The following is a 19,014-nucleotide window of genomic DNA, read 5'->3' as shown; positions in this document are numbered from 1 at the left end:
TTCATAAACTCCTCTTCTTTCTATCGTGTGGCAACCTGATGGAGGTGGATGGACACTTCCACCCACAGTTGAGTTCAGATGTCTAAATTGGTGATACCACACATGTACCAAAAGGTATAAAGAGATTTGTTACTTAAAAAGTGAGGTTTTCTAGAGAAAGCAGGGCAGCTCCCAAGCAGGTCTGGAAATGGCTTGAGAGAACAGGGAGGGGAGCCTGGCTTGGGTTTTGTGGTGGTTAGACAATGGGGCTGCGGTGAGGGCCCCCTTGCACAGGGCCGTGTTTGCACAGTTTGATCTTCCACTGCTGGTGCCAAAAGAGGGAGCACTGGGCTTTCTTACTAGCTTGCCCAGGTGTGGGGCAGAAGGGGAAGTGGGGCTAGAGAGCTAGCAGCAGTCAAATACCAAAAATGGAGTCAGACTTTGTATTTATTACACTACCCACAATGAGGGCTCCTTCTCTTTCCAAAGCAGCACTGCTTTTCCTGATGAGTAAAGGGAACTCTTCCTGGCTACAGCTTCAACAACAAACTGTCCCTAGTCTCCCCTTCCCAGAAGAACTGCAAGACAGAGCAGCATTTCTCCTGCTTGATTACAGAAAAAAAAAAAATTCAGAAAATTATGAGTAAAGAAAGACCTCGTTACCTAAATTTATTTCAAGACTTAAAACCATATACATTAACGTGTCTTTCTTTATGAAGTACTTTCACAGCTTTTCCTCATCTCTTTTAATCTCACAATAATTATATGAAACTATAACATGAGAGATGCTATTATTCCACTCTACAACCATAATTAAAATTCTCAATTGTGAACCATAACGAAGTGGGCTGTAACATAGGTAATACAAGACAATGGGCAGCTTAAAAACAGAATGTATATTTTACTTTAGAATGTACTATGTAGTGTATCTTTTATTACATTACCCTTGTAATGAAATTGTTTGGTATTCCTGAAACATATCAACTGATGCTGAGAGGACCTCAGAACAAGTAGGAAAGAGAAGGGTTGTCAGCACTTAATTAAGAATACAGTACTAGGAGTCCAGTCTGCCAGTTCATGGGGGATTGGATAGGTGTGTATCTTAGACTGAGTACCTAAATATTTACCTGATCTAATAGGTTTGCCATCTTAGGTTACGTAAGAAATTACTGCTGAGGAAGTAGAAGGGTTTTCCAGCTTTGCAACACCTATGATTTAGTGTTACTATTTTTAACCTATAGTCCCCATGTTTTGAATAATTTTGTCTCAAAGTAAACAGCATTTATCATAGAAAAAATAACCACCACTTATTAATGTAAGGTGTATTTTCATTTTTATGTATTTTATTATTCACTGTCTTATTTGAGAAAAGATTTAATAAAATTGGCATCACAGTAATGGTGAAATAAAGCAACATTATATGAATTAAAAATGTGTGAGAGAGTAAAATGTAGAACAAGGGTAAGTTATTGTATAGAATCCGATGTTTGGTTATTAGAGAAAAGCACTCATAGAAATCCTATAGATAGTCCAAAATTTTGGCCTGTAGGCTTCCTTGCAGCCAATGTGAAAAGGGAAACCTGAACAAAGTATATGTGTAGATATGACCACAATTGGTGTTCTTGATCAGCGCTAATCAGTCAGTAGTACCAGTATGAGTTCATATAATTCCAACAGAAACAAAGAAACATTATCATTTGGCTACTTTTTGGCAGATTTGTCATAGATAAATTAATGGTACCCATAAAACTTTGAAATAATAAAAATAGGTTACAGATACTCCCTCCCCCAATCCCTCTTTGAATGCTTAGCTGTCTGGATCCTAACTTGGAATCCAGTGACCTAGTAGCTACTGTGAATCTCTTCCTTCAGATAAAATGTTTCCTTTCATTTGTTATAGCGAATAAATGGTTTATTGCCTCTTGCGTCAGTCATTAGTCACGTATTGAAGACTTTTTCACCAGCAGAAACATTGCAAATACGATATATTTTGGCAAAAGGTCTTTAAAGGCCATCCCACAAAATAAAATTACCATTCATCCCCAAACAGCAGGTATGAAATTTAAGGGAGAATATTTGAGTCAGATAGTTAAACAGACTGCAGTTCAGGTAGTTCAACAAACATTGGATGCAGTGCAGGTAAACAAGGGTGAGAGCATTAAGTTCCACGTTCCCTAAGAGCTTGGAGACTGCAGAAGCAGGTCATTTCACTAAGCGTGGGATTGCCATGAGGAAGCCCGTTCTGATGAAAACTTCGGCTTTTTCTCATAGGTTGGTACAACAGGCTTTTCATCAACTTTGTGCTAAGGAGGCATATTTTCTTCTTTGTGCTGCAAACGTATTTCCCAGCTATGCTGATGGTCATGCTTTCATGGGTCTCACTTTGGATTGACCGAAGAGCTGTTCCTGCAAGAGTTTCCTTGGGTAAGTCTTTCCACATCTTTGTGAAATATTAATATAGGAGAAATGTCGAGGGCGGTAAATAAAAAGGGTGATAAGTGGAGAGGGAATGAGAGTGGTGGTTTAGTAGGGTTGGTTACAGATTACTGAGGTCACAGTATTTGGTTGAGAACCTCAGGAGCGAAGTGCGATTGGCCTCTTTCCCTGGGAACCCAGACGTAGGTATGAAGCTGCACCAAGCGGCCAAAGCCGGGTGACAGTAAGGAGAGGGTGCAGTGGTGAAGCGCAGATGTCTCTCTTCTCCTTTTCAGGAAAAGCCCCCGCACCTTGCCCCATTTCTTTTCGCTTTGCCTGACCAACCTTTACGTCATAGAAGGGTTCCATTCAAACTAATTTACACTATACTATTGGCACCTTAATAAATTTCTTTTTGGAGAGGCAGAATGCTTAAATTTGGAAATGTGAATGCTAAGCAGAAATTAGGGCTTAACCAAAATGCCAAAATCCAAATCAACCACAGTGGACTTTTAGGCATGGTGTCAATTCAGTTGGCGAGAGATTTCAGGTGGCAGGATGTTGCCAGCCTCATGGAAGTTGCCACACAGGTGTGATTATCTACTCTGTCTAGAGTGTTATGTGCCACTGTCACACATACAGATTTATCGGAACCATTTCAGACCCACTTAGCAGTTATTGAGACCTAACAAAGTGGAGGTGCCAAGCTAAGCACTTAGATAACGTGTTACTTCATGAGAACCCAGGAGTCTATCCCATCTGCTTTCTTGGCTGGTTCAGGGTAAAACTGCAGAACTCTCTCATCTGGACTGATTTTCTTCTTTCACCTGTAATGCTCTGTCTAGAGCAAAGATTGTTGTAAGTGGTTCACAATCATTGTAATTATCACACAATTCAGTCCAGAAAGGGTGATTTCTAAGTTAATGCTCACAAATTATTCGTATACTTCAAAAGATGATTTGAAAGACCTAAATTGTCATTAATATTAATAATTTGTTCACTTCTTTCCCCTGTTAAAAGCTTCAATCTACACGCATTTGAGGCTTGAATGTCTTCAGAGGGGAAAATACCAGCTGAATGAGTAATTAAATTATTGTGGCTGTTCCTTCACATCAGAGCAGCCTGGTCCTGACCTGAGGACAGACAGCAGGAGGGCAGAGCAGACCCAGAGAGGATATGAAAGGCCCATTTCCAGCCCTCGAGACAGATGAGAAAGGCATTCAGTCTCTAAAGGCTTATGAACAAGCCTTTTCAATGGGATCCCAAAAAACTGAATGCTCAGTTCTTACACTTTGAAAATGACAGCAATAAAAGCTGGTTCCAGGGCAGGTTGGGGTGAATGGAGAACACTAAAATGCATTTAAGACACCCCTGGAATTCTGTGCTTCCTGCGGCTCCATCTGATGCCTCAGGGTTAGGGAACCGCTATGCAGATTTATGTAAAAGAATATACAAATCAGAAGTGGAATCAGATGTGTCCCTGTCCTTTTTTGTTTGTTTGTTTGTTTTTTAGTAAGAGAATTTCAGTATTCCCAGAACACTGCTATCTTCTCAGGCTTTTGCTCCCTACCGCCCTCACGTTCTTTCAAAGATGCTTTGCTCTGTTTTGCTGGCTCTTCCCAAATGCGGTGTTACACAGCTCTCTGGAAGGTCCCTCAGCAAGCTGTCTTCTCAGCTCTTCCCCTACTTCACTTTCTCCAAAGCATTTTACACTATTAAGCATCCTCTCCAAATTCAGAACCAAATGTAGTGGTCCAGAGCCCAGCCTCAGCTTCCTCATCTGCAAAACGAGATTATTCATACTCCCTTCCTGAAGGTCACCATGAGAATTAAATGGGCGTGTTTGTGTTCACAGCCCAGGCTGACGTCTATGCCGTAGTGTTGGATAAAACCAACCAACAAAAATACATTCATTTTCATTACTCTGCACTAGTCTAGTTTTTCTCCTCCCTTGGACTTTTCTTTCATTTCTCATTTTTTACTTCTTCCTTCCACTCCTTAAGTCACTCCTTCCCAAGGTTTTGCTCACTTTTGGTTCTTTCATCTAGTGGACCAAGGCCCCTGCTTCCAATGTCTGTCCCTATGAAGAGAAATTCCCAGTCTATGTCCTTATCTCACGTCTTTCTCTCAGGTTCCAGAGAGGTAGGCACTGCTGCCTGCTGGACTTCACCTTCGGGTGGACAGGCACTCAGCACGGTCAAAACTGAACAACCACTCTCCTCCCACACACACCTGACTCCCACTTACTCTCTTGACTTCAGCCCTTCTATTAAGGGTCACCAATTCATTGAGCCTGTCATGTTTGAACCTGCAATTTCTTTCTTGGTCTTTGGCAGTGGTTCTCAAACTCTGGTCTTAGGATCTATTTACACGTTAAAAATTATTAAGGACCCCAGAGAGCTTTTGTTTTTGTCAGTTGTATCTGTCATTATTATCCATGTTGGATATTAAAACAGAATTTTTAAAAATGTGTAGCAATCCACTTAAATATAGTGATAATAAACTCATTACAAGTTACCATAATAACATACTGAATGAAAACTGTTTTTCTAAAACAAAAAATTTTCTATGAGAAGAGTGGCATTGCTTTACATTTTCTCAGACCTTTATTGTCTGCCTTTATGGAGGACAGCGGGATTCTTACCTCTGCTTCTTCATTCAACTTGTTGCACTAGGCATATAGGAAGAGATCTGGCCTCACTCAGATACATAGTTGGAGAAAAGAGTCATATTTTCATAATGTTTTCAGATAATTGTGTGTAGTCTTCCTTGGCATTACACCAAAATTCAGCAAGTGACACTTTCTTTAAGGTTAGCTGCAATGTGGAATCTGAAGCTGTATCAATGAATGTTTTCTACTCTATTAAATTAAAATCAATTTCTCTATCTTGCACTTTGACTAGATCTTCTGATGCATGCATTGGTCATTTGAAAAATATCAGTGTCCTGGGTTACACGAATCTTCCCAATGTTCACATCATTCCTTATACGTACCAAAAAATCACATTCGTTAATACCACAGCTAATCTTACCCAAAAGTTTTTGAGTTGTAGGAAGCTCTCAAACTCATGGTGATGGGTCCAAGTTTAACATCCTTCTAATTTTGGCTTGAAAGCTCAAAGTTTATCATTTGGCAACAAATGCCATTAGTTGTTTTACTTCAAGTGATAGGCTCGCTACTCAGTTTCAGGGAAGTGTCTGTCAGATACCCACGATCTGAACAACCATCATTTGTCTGTCAGTTGTTCTTTTGAGTAAAAGTAGTTTTTCATTTAAAAAATGCCTAGTGTCCAGCTCACAACCCAATTACCTGAGCCCTTTTCCCCCAAGACAGCTCTTGTACCATTCTATGCTGAAGTATTTTATATATACTTCTTATTTCCTCAACTAGAATGTTCAAAAGGCATATCCTCAGGCCTGTAATTTAATAAAATTAACAATTTTTACTGATTTTTTAAATTGTGATGCTGGGGGCTGAAGAATGTAGTGCCTACCAGGTGGGCTGGGTGCTGCTGCCTTGATTCCTGCTAAAGCAACAGCAGTTTTCCCCAGCATTGCTTTTGTCCCACCAGTACAAATGTCAACACAGTGAAAAGGGTAAATGATGTCTTAGTACTCTTGTCAAACTTGTTTCTACTATACAGAACCTCTGAAAATGTCTTGGAGGCCCCAAAGGACCCGCAGACCATACTTTGAGAACCGTGGCTATAAGGTGTCTAATTCTTCAGAGTCAGCCTTCTCTGTAAGAAGTCTCCAGATATGCTTACCCTTTCTTTTCCCTTCCTCCTGCCTTGACCAGTGCTGTGAGCCTTGTTAACTCTCACCTGGATTGTCCTAATAGATCCCTATCTGCTAGGTTTTATGACATCTGTCCCACTGGGGAGTAGGGAGCAGAAATCCAGCTCAAGCTCCATGGGACGTGGTTTGAGGTGACGTCCTCTGGAGGAAGGGGCATCTCTTACTAAGAGGACTTATAATTGCTTATTTCACCTCCTGTTCTTGCCCCAGTTCAATCCTACTGCCAGAGTGATGTCTCTTAAACACAAATACAGTCACAATACACTCATCTCAGATGCCATCGTGTAAATACACTCAACTTGGAATCCAAGGTGTCCCTTGAGGGTTGCCAGATAAAATATGGGACACTCAGTTACATTTGTATTTTTAGATAAGCACCAAAAAATATTTCAGCATGAGCATATCCCAAATATTGCATGGGACATACTAATACTAAAACATTCTTCATTGTTTATCTGAAATTCAAATATACCTGAGTGTTCTGTATTTTTATTGGCTAAATCTTCAACCACACCCAGCATACCTGGCTTGGGCTTCAGTCAGTCTGAACATTCAGTGTTGTCAGGCAGGCCCTCTTGCCTGTGCTTATCTCACCTCCATACATTTGTCCTGGCTCTTGCTCTGCCTAGCGTTGTCCTCCCTGCCTGTCTTTCTCTGTCAAAGTCCTGCCATCTCTGAATGGCCAGGAGCCTTTACTGATGGTTCCAGGCAGATATGATCTTTCCCATCTTTGAACCACAGAGCACTTTGTATCTCTCCTAAGGTACCTACTTCCTCAATTTTGTGTGTAGCTATGGGCTGGGTTGGTAGCTTATCTTGTCTCCTCTATTGGAGTATGACTTCCTTAAGGACGAGCATCATTATTTCCATCTTTTTTGTTCCTGCGGTGACGGGCACAGTGCCCTGCACAGATTTTGTGCTCGATACATAGTTGTTAAATTGCCAGTATTCAGCCCATCATGTTTTTAGTAACTGTACTTCAGTTACTAACTGAAAACAAATGATAATTCATTGCTTATTAAAACCCATCCACATTTGGGTTCATTTTCTGATTGAAGATGAATCACTTGCTGGTTAAGACTCTTCCACATGTGTCATGTCTCAGATAAAGAACAATCTGAGGTATCAACTGTGATTAGGCAATTCTCATAAGAGATACAGCCATCCCAACTTAGAATGGGCTAAAAATACTATTCTATGTTTCCATTCAATTTGGTATGGAGAGAGAGAGAGAGAGAGAGGCTATTAGCTGTTCAAGGATGTTTTAACCCTCCTGGAGGTCCTCCCTTCTATCTCCCTCCTTCTTTCCTTGCCTCCATCATTCCTGTTTGGCCGCTCTGCATGGGGTATGGCATTCACGTAAAACATATGAAGTAACAGGGTCATTTATCAGGACACAGACATGGCAGAGAAAGGCAACTAAAGTGTTCAGGCAGTCCTCATAAAGGAAAATGTCCGACAGAAGATATGCCATATACCTGGAAAAGTAAGCATTCCGGTGGTGTTCGTTTTACCATTACAGAGGTTACCAGAACCTCAGTGCAGTGGACCCTGGCACCACTGTAGTGGGATAATGGTTGTTACTCTCTGACCATTGAGCGGTGTTGGAATATCCAGCCCATCTTCCTCTCCCTCACATCACTTGATATTTCCTTTCTGCCTAAGCCTACTAGGAAAATGTTCTTACTCTTTTAAAGATGAATGTAGATACCTATTCCTTCAAAAGGGCTCCCCACAGCACAGCTACTGACTCAATGGTTCTAGGTGATGCTTGCAGGCGCTGCTGCTGTCACAGAGGTCAATGAACCACTCCATCATGTGTGGCAAAAACGCGGCCAATGAAACACACAGATAAATAATTCTCCCCTAACTAAAGGGTTCTTAGGACCCCATACCTGTCCATAAGAGTTAATGTGGTGCAACTGCAAGGCTCAGGGAAGTTGAGTTCCCAGGGGACAAACTAAATATTGTCTTTTAACGCTTTCCTGACTATGCATAGCAATTTCAGTGGGCAGGAAGGTAAACCTCTAATTCCAACACAGGACCTTTCTTTGACTAAATTGGTCACTTGATATAATTCAAAACTCCTTTACTGCAATGTTAACTTTAATGGGCTTGGAAGGAAGATGATTTCTCAAGATGAATGTATTTCTAAGGGGTGGCTCAAGACATAATAGGTATGTTTAATGTAGCTGTAATGCTCCTGACTCCGAGTTCTGTTGCTTTAGGAATTTATGTACCAGAGTTCTCATCCTTTACTCCCTATACTTGACAATCCCTTCTCCCCAGTCTCTCTCTCTACCCTTTTTTTTTTTCTCATTTTAAACAGGAAAATCTAGAATGCTAATTTCAAAATAAATAAAGCAACCATAAATTAGTAGGACTAAGCAGCCTTCTAACGAAAATGACTGATAGTTGATTGCTGTCTGGCAAATATAGATAATGCAATTCCCTTTTACTGATGCAACAATCATCTATTTAAAATGCATGACAAGACCTATCTGACATGTAAACTTGTGTGTTTGTTCTAAACCCTTATTTTATCTGTTAAGCCCCATGTTACTGTCCACTGGGGAAAAAATCAAATTCTAACCTCTATATCTTAGATAACCAGTAAGAGAAGATATTTAAAAAATTTTTGAACAAATGAGGTTAGCTACTAAATACAAATGTTCATTTAGGATTCATTTACTTACATCAGCAAAATCCTGGAAAGAATAAGACTTTTGGCCTCTTGAAAAGCACAAATCACCTTCATGCTTCCTGACATAATTCTACATTCCGTTTTATGACATCTTTCCTCAGAGAAGCTCCATTTATAGAGATTGGTTTATAATCTTAACAACAAAAGGAAATTCCCTTTATGGGTTCAACATGAGAGGCCGCAGGTTTGCATGTAAAAAGAATGTGTCCTACACTCAGAGAGAAAGATTTCGATCCTGCTCCTGACAAAACTCAGGCTAATTAGCCACACCACTCATATTTCTTTTCTGCAGTGTGTGGCTAATATTTACCTAGGTTTATGGTGGGTAAACACTGAATAAAGGCAAGCAAGTTTTATTTAATCATCTCGACTTCAGCTACACACACACCTGTACTGTCAACAAAAATTTGACATCTCCATGTTTATGTCAGGAGCAGGATTGCCAAGTTGCTTTGGTCTTGATCATTCAAAGGAAAATCTTAATTGAAATTGAATAATTGTCATTGTCTTTGATGTGGGCCTCCCTCAGATAAGAGCCTTGCAGAATTATTGTAGAAAAGGGAGAAATGTGTGGGCGGAAGCTGTGCACGTGCTGTGTCTGTCCATTTAGGAGTAAATCACAGTGCTCTTCCTGCTGTTTGGGATTCTGTCTGTTGACATTAAAATGTCCTCACAACTTAGAAAAATCATTAAGGATTCCATTTGCACCTCTCTGGTGGGAAGTTAAGAAATAAAACCATGCCAGCCAGTGTACATTTCAAATATTTACAATCCTATGCTTTCTCTCTAGGCAGTGCTCTCACAGTATCCCTCTGAGAAATTAGTGTCGACACAGAATAGCCCTCCTCGAGGCTGGCATTTTATTAAGGAAATTTCAGAGTCACTTCTTTCTCCACCATCCCCCAGAACCTCTGATGCGCATGGCAGAGATTAAAGAAGGGAAAGGAAGAGAGGACCAGGAAAGGGAAGGGGAAGGCAGTAGGAAAGGAATAGAAGGAAAGGGGAGGGAAAAAGAGAAAACAAGGGAAAGGGAGGGGGAAGGGAAGGGAGCAGAAAACGTCACTGGCACTTAGCAGTTGCTTAGTAAATATTTTCACTGAACTGAGCCTCCAATAGCACACTTCCATTCTGAATCTCAACTGAACTGTGGTTTCAGTAACAAGGCACAAAGTGATAGCAGTAATGTTGGCTTCTAAGTATTCTATGTACAGAGACAGCAGTCCTTAAGGCTACTAAAGATCATTCCATGACAAATGAAAGGTTAAAGATTGACATGAAGACAATTTCTTAACAGTGAAAGTTGTGAAGTGATGGGAGGGGTAGTGGAAATAGTTTCAGAATTTCTTTCCCAGAATTTTAAAAAATTGAATACATTTTTACCTTTCTGACATGTCCGACTCCTGATAGAGAAAGACAAATATCATATGATATCACTTATATGTGGAGCCTAAAAAAAATGATACAAATTCTATTTACAAACCTAAAATAGACTCACACACATAAAAAATAAGCTATGAGTACCAAAGGGGAAAGGATAAATTAGGGGTTGGGGATTAATAGACACATGTTAGTACATATAAAATAGATAAATAACAGGGACCTACTGTATAGCACAGGGAACTATATTCAATTTCTTGTAACAACAAATAATGGAAAAGAATCTGAAGAGAAAAAAAATATATATATATGTATGTATATGTATAACTGAATCACTTTGCTGTACACCTGAAACTAATATTGTAAATCAACTACACTTCAATAAAAAAAGAAAAAAAAAAACATGTCTGAGTCCTGAAGACTTTAGCTGGAGGGAAGGATACGTCATGGACGATGGAGGTGAGGATAAGAAAAAGAGACGGACAGAGAAATCTAAGGAGAGCTTCTAGCTTAGGCTCAAGCTTTTTCTAGGTTAACATGAAGGGATTCCACCCACACACACACCTTTGATCACCAGATATTCTAGAAATGTATCCCCTGATGTTGTCCAGCACCAGGTCCTGGAACTGAGTGGTTTTGTCACTGAGCTTATCACTTTCTCAAATGGCAGGAATCACCACAGTGCTGACCATGTCCACCATCCTCTCTGGTGTGAGTGCCTCCATGCCCCAGGCGTCCTACATCAAGGCCGTGGATGTGTACCTGTGGGTCAGCTCCCTCTTTGTCTTCCTGTCGGTCATTGAATATGCAGCTGTGAACTACCTCACCACAGTGGAAGAACGGAAACGATTCAAAAAGACAGGAAAGGTACTGGCTTGCTTGGACTATTGGATCCTTTTGGGAATACGAAAAAGACTACCCTCATTTCTGCCCACTCCTGACAGCATTGCAACCCTTGTATAGAGTCCATTGTGCCTTGGCAGGATGCAGGTTTGCAGGATGATGACAGTTTAACATGGAACTTCATACTGATTCTCTCTGCTCTGTGCTGGCTGGTTTCCTCAGATCCTCATTTGCCTTTCGAGGAGGTATTTTGTGTGAGGAATTTCTCTCTGTGTGCTCCCCTCCACTGATTCTAACCCTTGGGAAGAAGGGGTTGTACAAATCACATCCTTTCAAGTAGATGATGGTGATGATAATAATCATAGCCAACTTTAATGAGAGTTTCTTATGCATTGGCATCGGGCTAACCACCCAACGTATTGTGTTATTTAATGCTCAGAGTGACCCCGAGAGGTGGGTACGTTACCAGCTTCATTTTACCAAGGTGAAGTAGGAACAGAAGGGGAGTATTTGGCCAAGGTCACACAGCTTGAGAGGAATCGGGATTTGTTTCTGGAGCTCCCTGACTCCAAAGATTATGCACTTGACCAATAAAGATAGCTCTCCACCAAGGGCTAGGATTTGTTGCTCTTTTCTTGTCACTCGGGAGAGTGGTAGAGCATAAAGGGAAGTTCTTCTCTGCACAGTATCGTGGGAATAAGGTGCCTTCTGGGCTCTAAATGTATCACATGTTCCTTGTGACATTGCTAATAAATCTGGATAGACTGATCTTTACCTGCTTCATTTCATAAAGGATTAGGGCACCAGTTCCCTGTTATTATGAGAACTGACATGAGGTATTTTACTTCAGAAACCTAAGTGATCAAATTAATTTCTTTGCTATATATATGTGCATGAGTATTTGTATTTATGTATAATTTTAATCCAATATATTCACATGGGTTTAAGAAATTCTTATATGAGCATTTATACATACCCCAAACATTATTTCATATTTTTATACTTCTAGTGAGAGCATTTCATACTTTTCAGAGCACTTTTATATCGTCTTCTTGAACTGAACCCTCAGATCAGCTCCAGGATGGAGGCTTTGCAGAGATTATTTTCCCTCTTTTTAAACTCCAAAAGCAGAGTTTTAGTGAAGTAAGGTGATTTGCCAAAAGATCCACAGCCAACAGAGCTGCGATTGCAATTCAGATCTCCTGTAATGCTGCTTCATTTTTATTTCATATCCTTCGAGTCAAAGCTGTAATTGGAGCTGATTTTGTTTTATTGCAGATGCTTCAGTTTCTTTTGTTGACCACATGTGAGTGTGGGTCCTGTCGCACACACCCACAGTGACTGCTCTGCAGGGGTGAGGAGGTCAGGAGCCCTTAGATGAGTATGTGGTAATTGGCATGTACACATCACCTGGGATTTGTTAGGATTTTCGTTCAGTAGCTCTGGGGTGGAATCTGAGAGTGCATTTCTCACCAGCCCCAGCGGTGGCCAATCCTTAGCCCATGCTGTGAAAAGCAATGATTTTGATCATCTGTGAAGTGAAAGGTGACAGAGAAAAATGTGTGATGAGGGAAAGAATTTTGTTGTTCTTGTTGTTTTGTTTTGTTTTTACATGGGGAGTGGTTAACCCTCGAAAGAGGCACTAAAGTAATGTTGGCTTACCTCTGTCTAGTCCTTTGACTCACAAATATCTACATCTTCCACCCCCACCTGCCACTCAACACACATTTTTTTTAACGTTTTTTATTGAGTTATAGTCATTTTACAACGTTGTGTCAAATTCCAGTGTAGAAACAACACACATGTTCACACAACCTGAATTTTTTTTCACTTTATCATATTGTAGACAATCTGTATACCACAGAGGAGATTCTTTTGACTTAATAAGTGTTGTTCATTTTAAAAATTTATTTTTGATTTTAAAAACAATTTTTCTTTTTTCTCTTTTTTTCTTCTCCCTTCCTGTCTTTATCTGATCTTTTTTTCAATTGAAATATAATCAGTTTACAATGTTGTGTTAATTTCTACTGTGCAGCATAATGTTTCAGTCATACATATACATACATATATTCGTTTTCATATTCTTTTTCACTATAGGTTACTACAAGGTATTGAATATAGTTCCCTGTGCTGTACAGAAGAAACTTATTGTTCATCTATTTTATATATAATAGTTAGTATCTGCAAATCTCAAACTCCTGATTTATCCCTTCTCACCCCTTTTACCCCTGGTAACTATAAGGTTGCTTTCTATGTCTGTGAGTCTCTCTTATTTGTAAAAAAAAAAAAAAAAAAGTTCATTTATGACCTTCCTTTTAGATTCCACATGTAAGTGATATAGTATGGTATTTTTCTTTCTATTTCTGGCTTACTTCACTTAGAATGATGATCTCCAGTTTCATCCATGTTGCTGCAAATGGCATTATCTTATTCTTTTTTATGGCTGAGTAATATTCCATTATATAAATATACCACAGCTTCTTTATCCAATGTCTGTCAATGGACATTTAGGTTGCTTCATGTCTTGGTTACTGTAGATAGTGCTGCTATGAACAATTGGGGTGCATGTATCTCTTCATATTAGAGTTCCCTGCAAATATATGCCCAGGAGTGGGATTGACTTTTAATTGTAGTAAAATATATACAACATAGAAATTTTCACCTTAATTGTTTTTAAATGTACAGTTCAGTAGTATTAAGAACATTTGCATTGTTGTACAGCCAATCTCCAGAACATTTTTGTCTTGCAAAACTGAAACTCTGTACCCATTAAACAACTCCCCATTTCCCCCTCCTCTGATCCTTGGGAAACCACCATTCTAAGCATCTTCCTTCAAAGGTGCAGTTATCTCAGAGAAGTGTCCCACTTGCCATTCATGTATTTGTGGGACAAATGAAAGAGCACAGGATTCGGAGCCAGAAGTGATGCCAAACCTAACTTGCTGGCTCTGTGTTCCAGACTGTCTCCTAAACCTCATTCTGTATTTGCAAAATGGTGGAATTTCTTCCCTGTTTACCTCACAGGGCTGTTACAAAGGTCAAATGATATAATAAGTGGGTTTGAATTTTTTTCAAACTATAAAGTGCTCCACAAATATTAAGTTCCTATTGTGATCAGTGCCCACAGCATATGCTCTGAAGGAGTAGTAGTTTTAATAGGGATAGTGAGAACAGGCTGCTTGAGACCAGAGGGTGGGATGCTCTGATGAGGGGCAGGGAAGAAGGATACGTGTGCAGGTTTGGGGGTTAATGAATGGCATCTCTCCCCATCATCCCTGAGCTGGGGAACCAGTGAGAGAGAGAGATGTGGGAGTCAGGCTGATTGCTGTGATGATGTTATCTTCGTTATTGATAAAGCAGTTTGGAGAAAGTGCCTTAGGTCTGTGAGCAGGAGATGTCATTATTATTTCATGGCTGTATTAAATGTATTTACTCTCTTGGTCGCTGGTGAAGCTAGATGGTTTAGGACTCTCCCTGTAAGGACAGTTTCCTTTGCCTTATTTCAGAGAACAAACCAGGACACGAATACAGATCCGAAAGTGAAAACTCAAAAGGGACTGAGCCACATATGCCAGTTCCTTCCTCCAAACCCCTAGGATGGAGTGATTGAGGGATGGTAAGAAAGACCAGGACTGTTAGGCTATGGAGTTCCTCCCTATGAAATCGTGAAGTCACGCAAAGCTCATGCCCTACCGCCACCACCATCACCACCATCGCACACCTGTCCCCGTCACCCCCAGATGCCAAGAGCTGGGAGAGACAAAGGGGCCATCGAAAATTTGTGCCGAGTGTTGACCTTTTCCCAGAAAGGTGAAAGGAAGCTGATTTCTTTTTTATTCCGTCATCCACATGGTCTCCTAATTCCAGGGCTTAGAACTCAGTCTTCTAAAACAGTTACATCTGTATTTAGCTATAATATGCCTTAGCTCTGTGCTTATTTGTGGGCTGAAGTGAAAAATTAAAGACCAGCTCTAAAACTGTTTCTGTTGGAAGAGCCACCTTATAAACTTGTGGAAATTAGTAGCCCATTGGTAAATGGTGTACTGCAAGACTTAATCAATTCTATAGATCTAGATTATCATAATGAAGAAAGAAAATAATATTCTTGTTTTTCAAAGAAGATTACTTCTTCTTTAACATACTAATGACATTGTTGTTAACATAAAAATGTGAATGTCCATTGGGATGACTCAGCAGTGTTCTGGGTGCCTAGCAAAACCACCAAGGAGACTATACATATTTACTCCATCCTTAGATCAAGAGTTTAATATATTATTGTTATCATTGGCTATTAGTAATTCAGTCTTGATGCCATTTCATGTTTATTTTACACATTTACATTTTACTGTGGAAAGATTCTGCAACTAAAACAAAAAGGGACAACATAATTTGAGTATCAGTCCCTGGTTAGTTTACTTACCGCACAAAATAGTCCCCATGTCTCTTGAATTCAGTAAAATACTAGGGTTTTGAATCACTATGAACCAAATACATGTTTTGGCAGAATTTACTCTGCAGTGTCCAATTTGAATTCTGAATATTTACATCCAGTAGTAGCCTACCCATGTTTGTTCATTTTTTTAACTTCCCTATAGATCAAGAAGTGATTTTGTTTTCTCAGAAAGCAATTAGTAACAGCTGCTTCCTAGACACAGCTCTGTACCAGTGAGAACCATTATCTCCCTTAGAGTAAAACCTTAAAGAAAAATGGTAGTTTAGATTCAATCAGGCAGTGGAGCCAAAAAGCACTGATAATTCATTCCTTCCAAAAAATAAGCCAATTTCAAGTTGTTTAATTCAGCTATGTTGGTAACACTCATAGGTAAATTTTCAGCAAAAATGGAAAGGTTTGGCCAATTTGCATTTTAAAAGAGCAGTTAAAATCATTCCCTACTCCCACCCCAGATTTAAGCATAAATGGATCATCAGATGATATTGTTCTGTTTGGGACCGAAAACACACTGATTGGGCATACTGCTATGTTTTCTGCGAAGGGGAAAAATACAATGAAAGACAAATCCAATTGGCTTATATTAGTCTTCTGATAAATCATATTCAATTTTAACTCACAAACTTACCGCAAATTCATACTACTCAGAAACAATGTTCCCTTCTTGGGAAACACACATGGAGTGTAACAGTCTATCGGGCCAGGAATTAAATTAGAACACATTGGCAATTATAGTCGTGATACATTTATTTGTCATAATGCACATCTCTCTCTCTCTCTCTAAATACCTATTAAAAATGGGTCTCTAAGATGATGTTTTCCATTTATTATGAACATGACTTTTAATCAGACACCAGAAACAAAATCAGAATTCTGTTCTTTAAAATAAGCAAAACATTCTTAACATTTATTGAAACTATGTTTAAAATCTGATTGTTTAGACTTTTACTGTAATTCCTCCTCCTAAAACCATATTCATGACTTACTAACAAAAGTCTTTTTGTCAGATTTCTGGAATGTACAATATTGATGCAGCTCGAGCCATGGCCTTTGATGGTTGTTACCATGACAGTAAGACAGACATGGACCAAACTTCCTTTTCTCTCCACTCAGAAGAGGACTCCATGCAAGGAAGATTCACAGGCAGCCCCAGCATAGATTCACCTTGGATAAAGAGAAGACAACCCCTAGGAGGGCATGTTGGTAGAATCATCGTGGAGAACAACCATGTCATTGACTCCTATTCACGGATTTTATTTCCCATTGTGTACATTACATTTAATTTGATTTACTGGGGTATCTATGTGTAAAGAGGAATTCTCAATGTATAAAACTTGTTTTGGAGTCAGATTATGTTTAAAACAACAACGACAAACAATTCTTAACTATGAGTTGGACGATACTAGACTAAACTGGAGTCAGCCATCTATTCTGGCCCAAAGAAGGCTTGAAAGTTGACTAATTTCCATCTTGGAAAAAGTTTAAGGTCCCAGGAGAATTTGACACCATCAATAAGAGTCACAGGCATGTATGTTATGGAAAAACAATTTTCATAGGGAAGAGCTTTGTAACTACTTCATCTGGATTCTGCTTGCTTTCTAAATGTAAATTACCAGCATTTAACTAAGGAATAAAGCTGGACTATGACAGTAATTCAAGGAGAGTTTGTTCCTCAGTGCCAGCCAAGTGCCAGATTACCTAACAGAGCTGAATCCTTCTAAAGATGAACATCAGCATCAAGGTGGTACCATGGACAGTCACCAGCTGAGATTCCCACAAAGAGCCTCTCTCGTCCATATCCAATCAAGTCTTTTATCTTATTTTACTATTAAGTTTCATATATTGTTGAGACCAAGGGGGACAAAAAAAAAAAAAATCTAAACTTCACTCAATCTTACCATCCTAATGTTAAAGTAATATGTCAATCTTCAATAATAGCATCTTGTATTTTGTAGTTAGGTACAGCTTTCATAGATTTTTGGAGGTAGTTACTTTAGTCACCAAATGTTTATTGGCCTCCTACACGTGCCAGCCACTTTATTTGGTGAAATGAATACAAAATAACATTCCTGCCATCAGCGAGTGCACAGCACAGTAAGAACAGTGAACTGGTAGCTACAATAAATAATAAATGGAATGTATGTTAAAATAGAGCTAAATACACTGTGCTGCCTGGGTCTGAAAAGCAGATATTGAAAGGAGAAAAAGAATATCCATGAAGGAATGTGGACTCTCAAATTATAAGCAAGTGAAGATGCTTCCATTCCAGTCATGGTATTGAGTTAAAAATGGAATGAAATTTATATATCCCCATAGCAATCTTTAGTAACTTTGCTTGAACCAAATAAATCAGGTCAAGTGGATATTTGATAAAGGTTTGTTAAGTAGAAAAATCTCCAATGATCAGCATTCATTTTGTAGATTGACAGTGTATGTGCTTTTGTGTTGAGTATTTATGAAAAAGAGTCCATTTAAAGATAAGCCCTTGGGAGGACGTATGAAATATTTCCCATCCTATTTTGATTACTGGTTTTGAATTAAGGGAAATAAATTACTGGTGTATTACTTTCAGTGTCTTAGCATTTATTTACCAGAGAGAGAACTAAAGTGATTTTAATTATTTCATACCAGGTGAAGATGACTTCCTGCTTGTTTACCAGTAACATTGGTTTTGGTTCTCTGCTGTGAATGACATAAGGTTCTAGAAACTTATTTTCCTCTTGAGTGCAAAAGATTTAAAGGCAAATTCTTTCTCTACTGTGACTTTCCTCATGGGCAGGCTAATTCTGGGATACTTCATTCTATTTTCTTAATACAATCTTTCCAATTCTTTCAAAACTTTCCAAAGATTCTGTTTTTCTAGGAAAGGGTCCCAAATTGAGCTGATATAATTTATTTAAAACCTTTCTCTTTAATTGAAGATAGACTATAAATAAATTTTAAAACTACTTATTTAGTAGCATTTAGGCTTGATGTAAAATTTCTACATTTTCTAGAATTATATTTTCAAAATACAGAACAGATTAATATCCCAGGTGGTTCTTTGGAAATTCGTAGCCATTATTTCAGCAAAGCACTACAGTTGGATTAATATTTCTGATTCTGACATACTCTGTATATAATTGATGCAAAAAAAAAAAAAAAAAAAAGAAGAAGACAAATCTACGAACAGAACAGAATAAATCTACACAGTTCCTTTCTTCTAACTCTCTGGTTTTCCAGACATTGCTGTTTTTTCTTCTACTTTGAACTATAACATTCAGGATGTCCATTGCTTCCCTTGGGCATATTCATTTCTCAATTTGAAATCAAATGCATCACTGAATATATTTGGCAATCTAGAATAGAAAAATGGGTCCTACTGCACTGCACAAGCACTCAACATTCCTCTTGGGGGGCACTGACGCGCAATTTTTGACCAATCAAATGTAACTTTTGTTAATGTCTA

The 19,014-nt window shown here is 39.0% G+C and overlaps 1 protein-coding gene across 1 annotated transcript in view; it reads left to right on the top strand.

Annotated features, from left to right (window-relative positions):
* GABRR3 (gamma-aminobutyric acid type A receptor subunit rho3) overlaps positions 1–18,121 on the top strand; it is a 47,903-nt gene extending 29,782 nt beyond the window's left edge. Inside the window, exons 7-9 of the mRNA XM_074363231.1 lie at positions 2,251–2,403; positions 10,944–11,140; positions 16,574–18,121. Coding sequence (XP_074219332.1) covers positions 2,251–2,403; positions 10,944–11,140; positions 16,574–16,876 — 653 coding nt within the window. The 3' untranslated portion in view covers positions 16,877–18,121. The remainder of the gene's footprint in view (positions 1–2,250; positions 2,404–10,943; positions 11,141–16,573) is intronic.
* Positions 18,122–19,014: the final 893 nt, after the last annotated feature.

Source organism: Camelus bactrianus, chromosome 1 (genome assembly GCF_048773025.1).
Source record: "Camelus bactrianus isolate YW-2024 breed Bactrian camel chromosome 1, ASM4877302v1, whole genome shotgun sequence".
In the NCBI taxonomy this organism is placed as follows: Eukaryota; Metazoa; Chordata; class Mammalia; order Artiodactyla; family Camelidae; genus Camelus; species Camelus bactrianus.
Note: the sequence above shows the minus strand (reverse complement) of the source record. Positions and strands in the feature narration are given on the sequence as shown.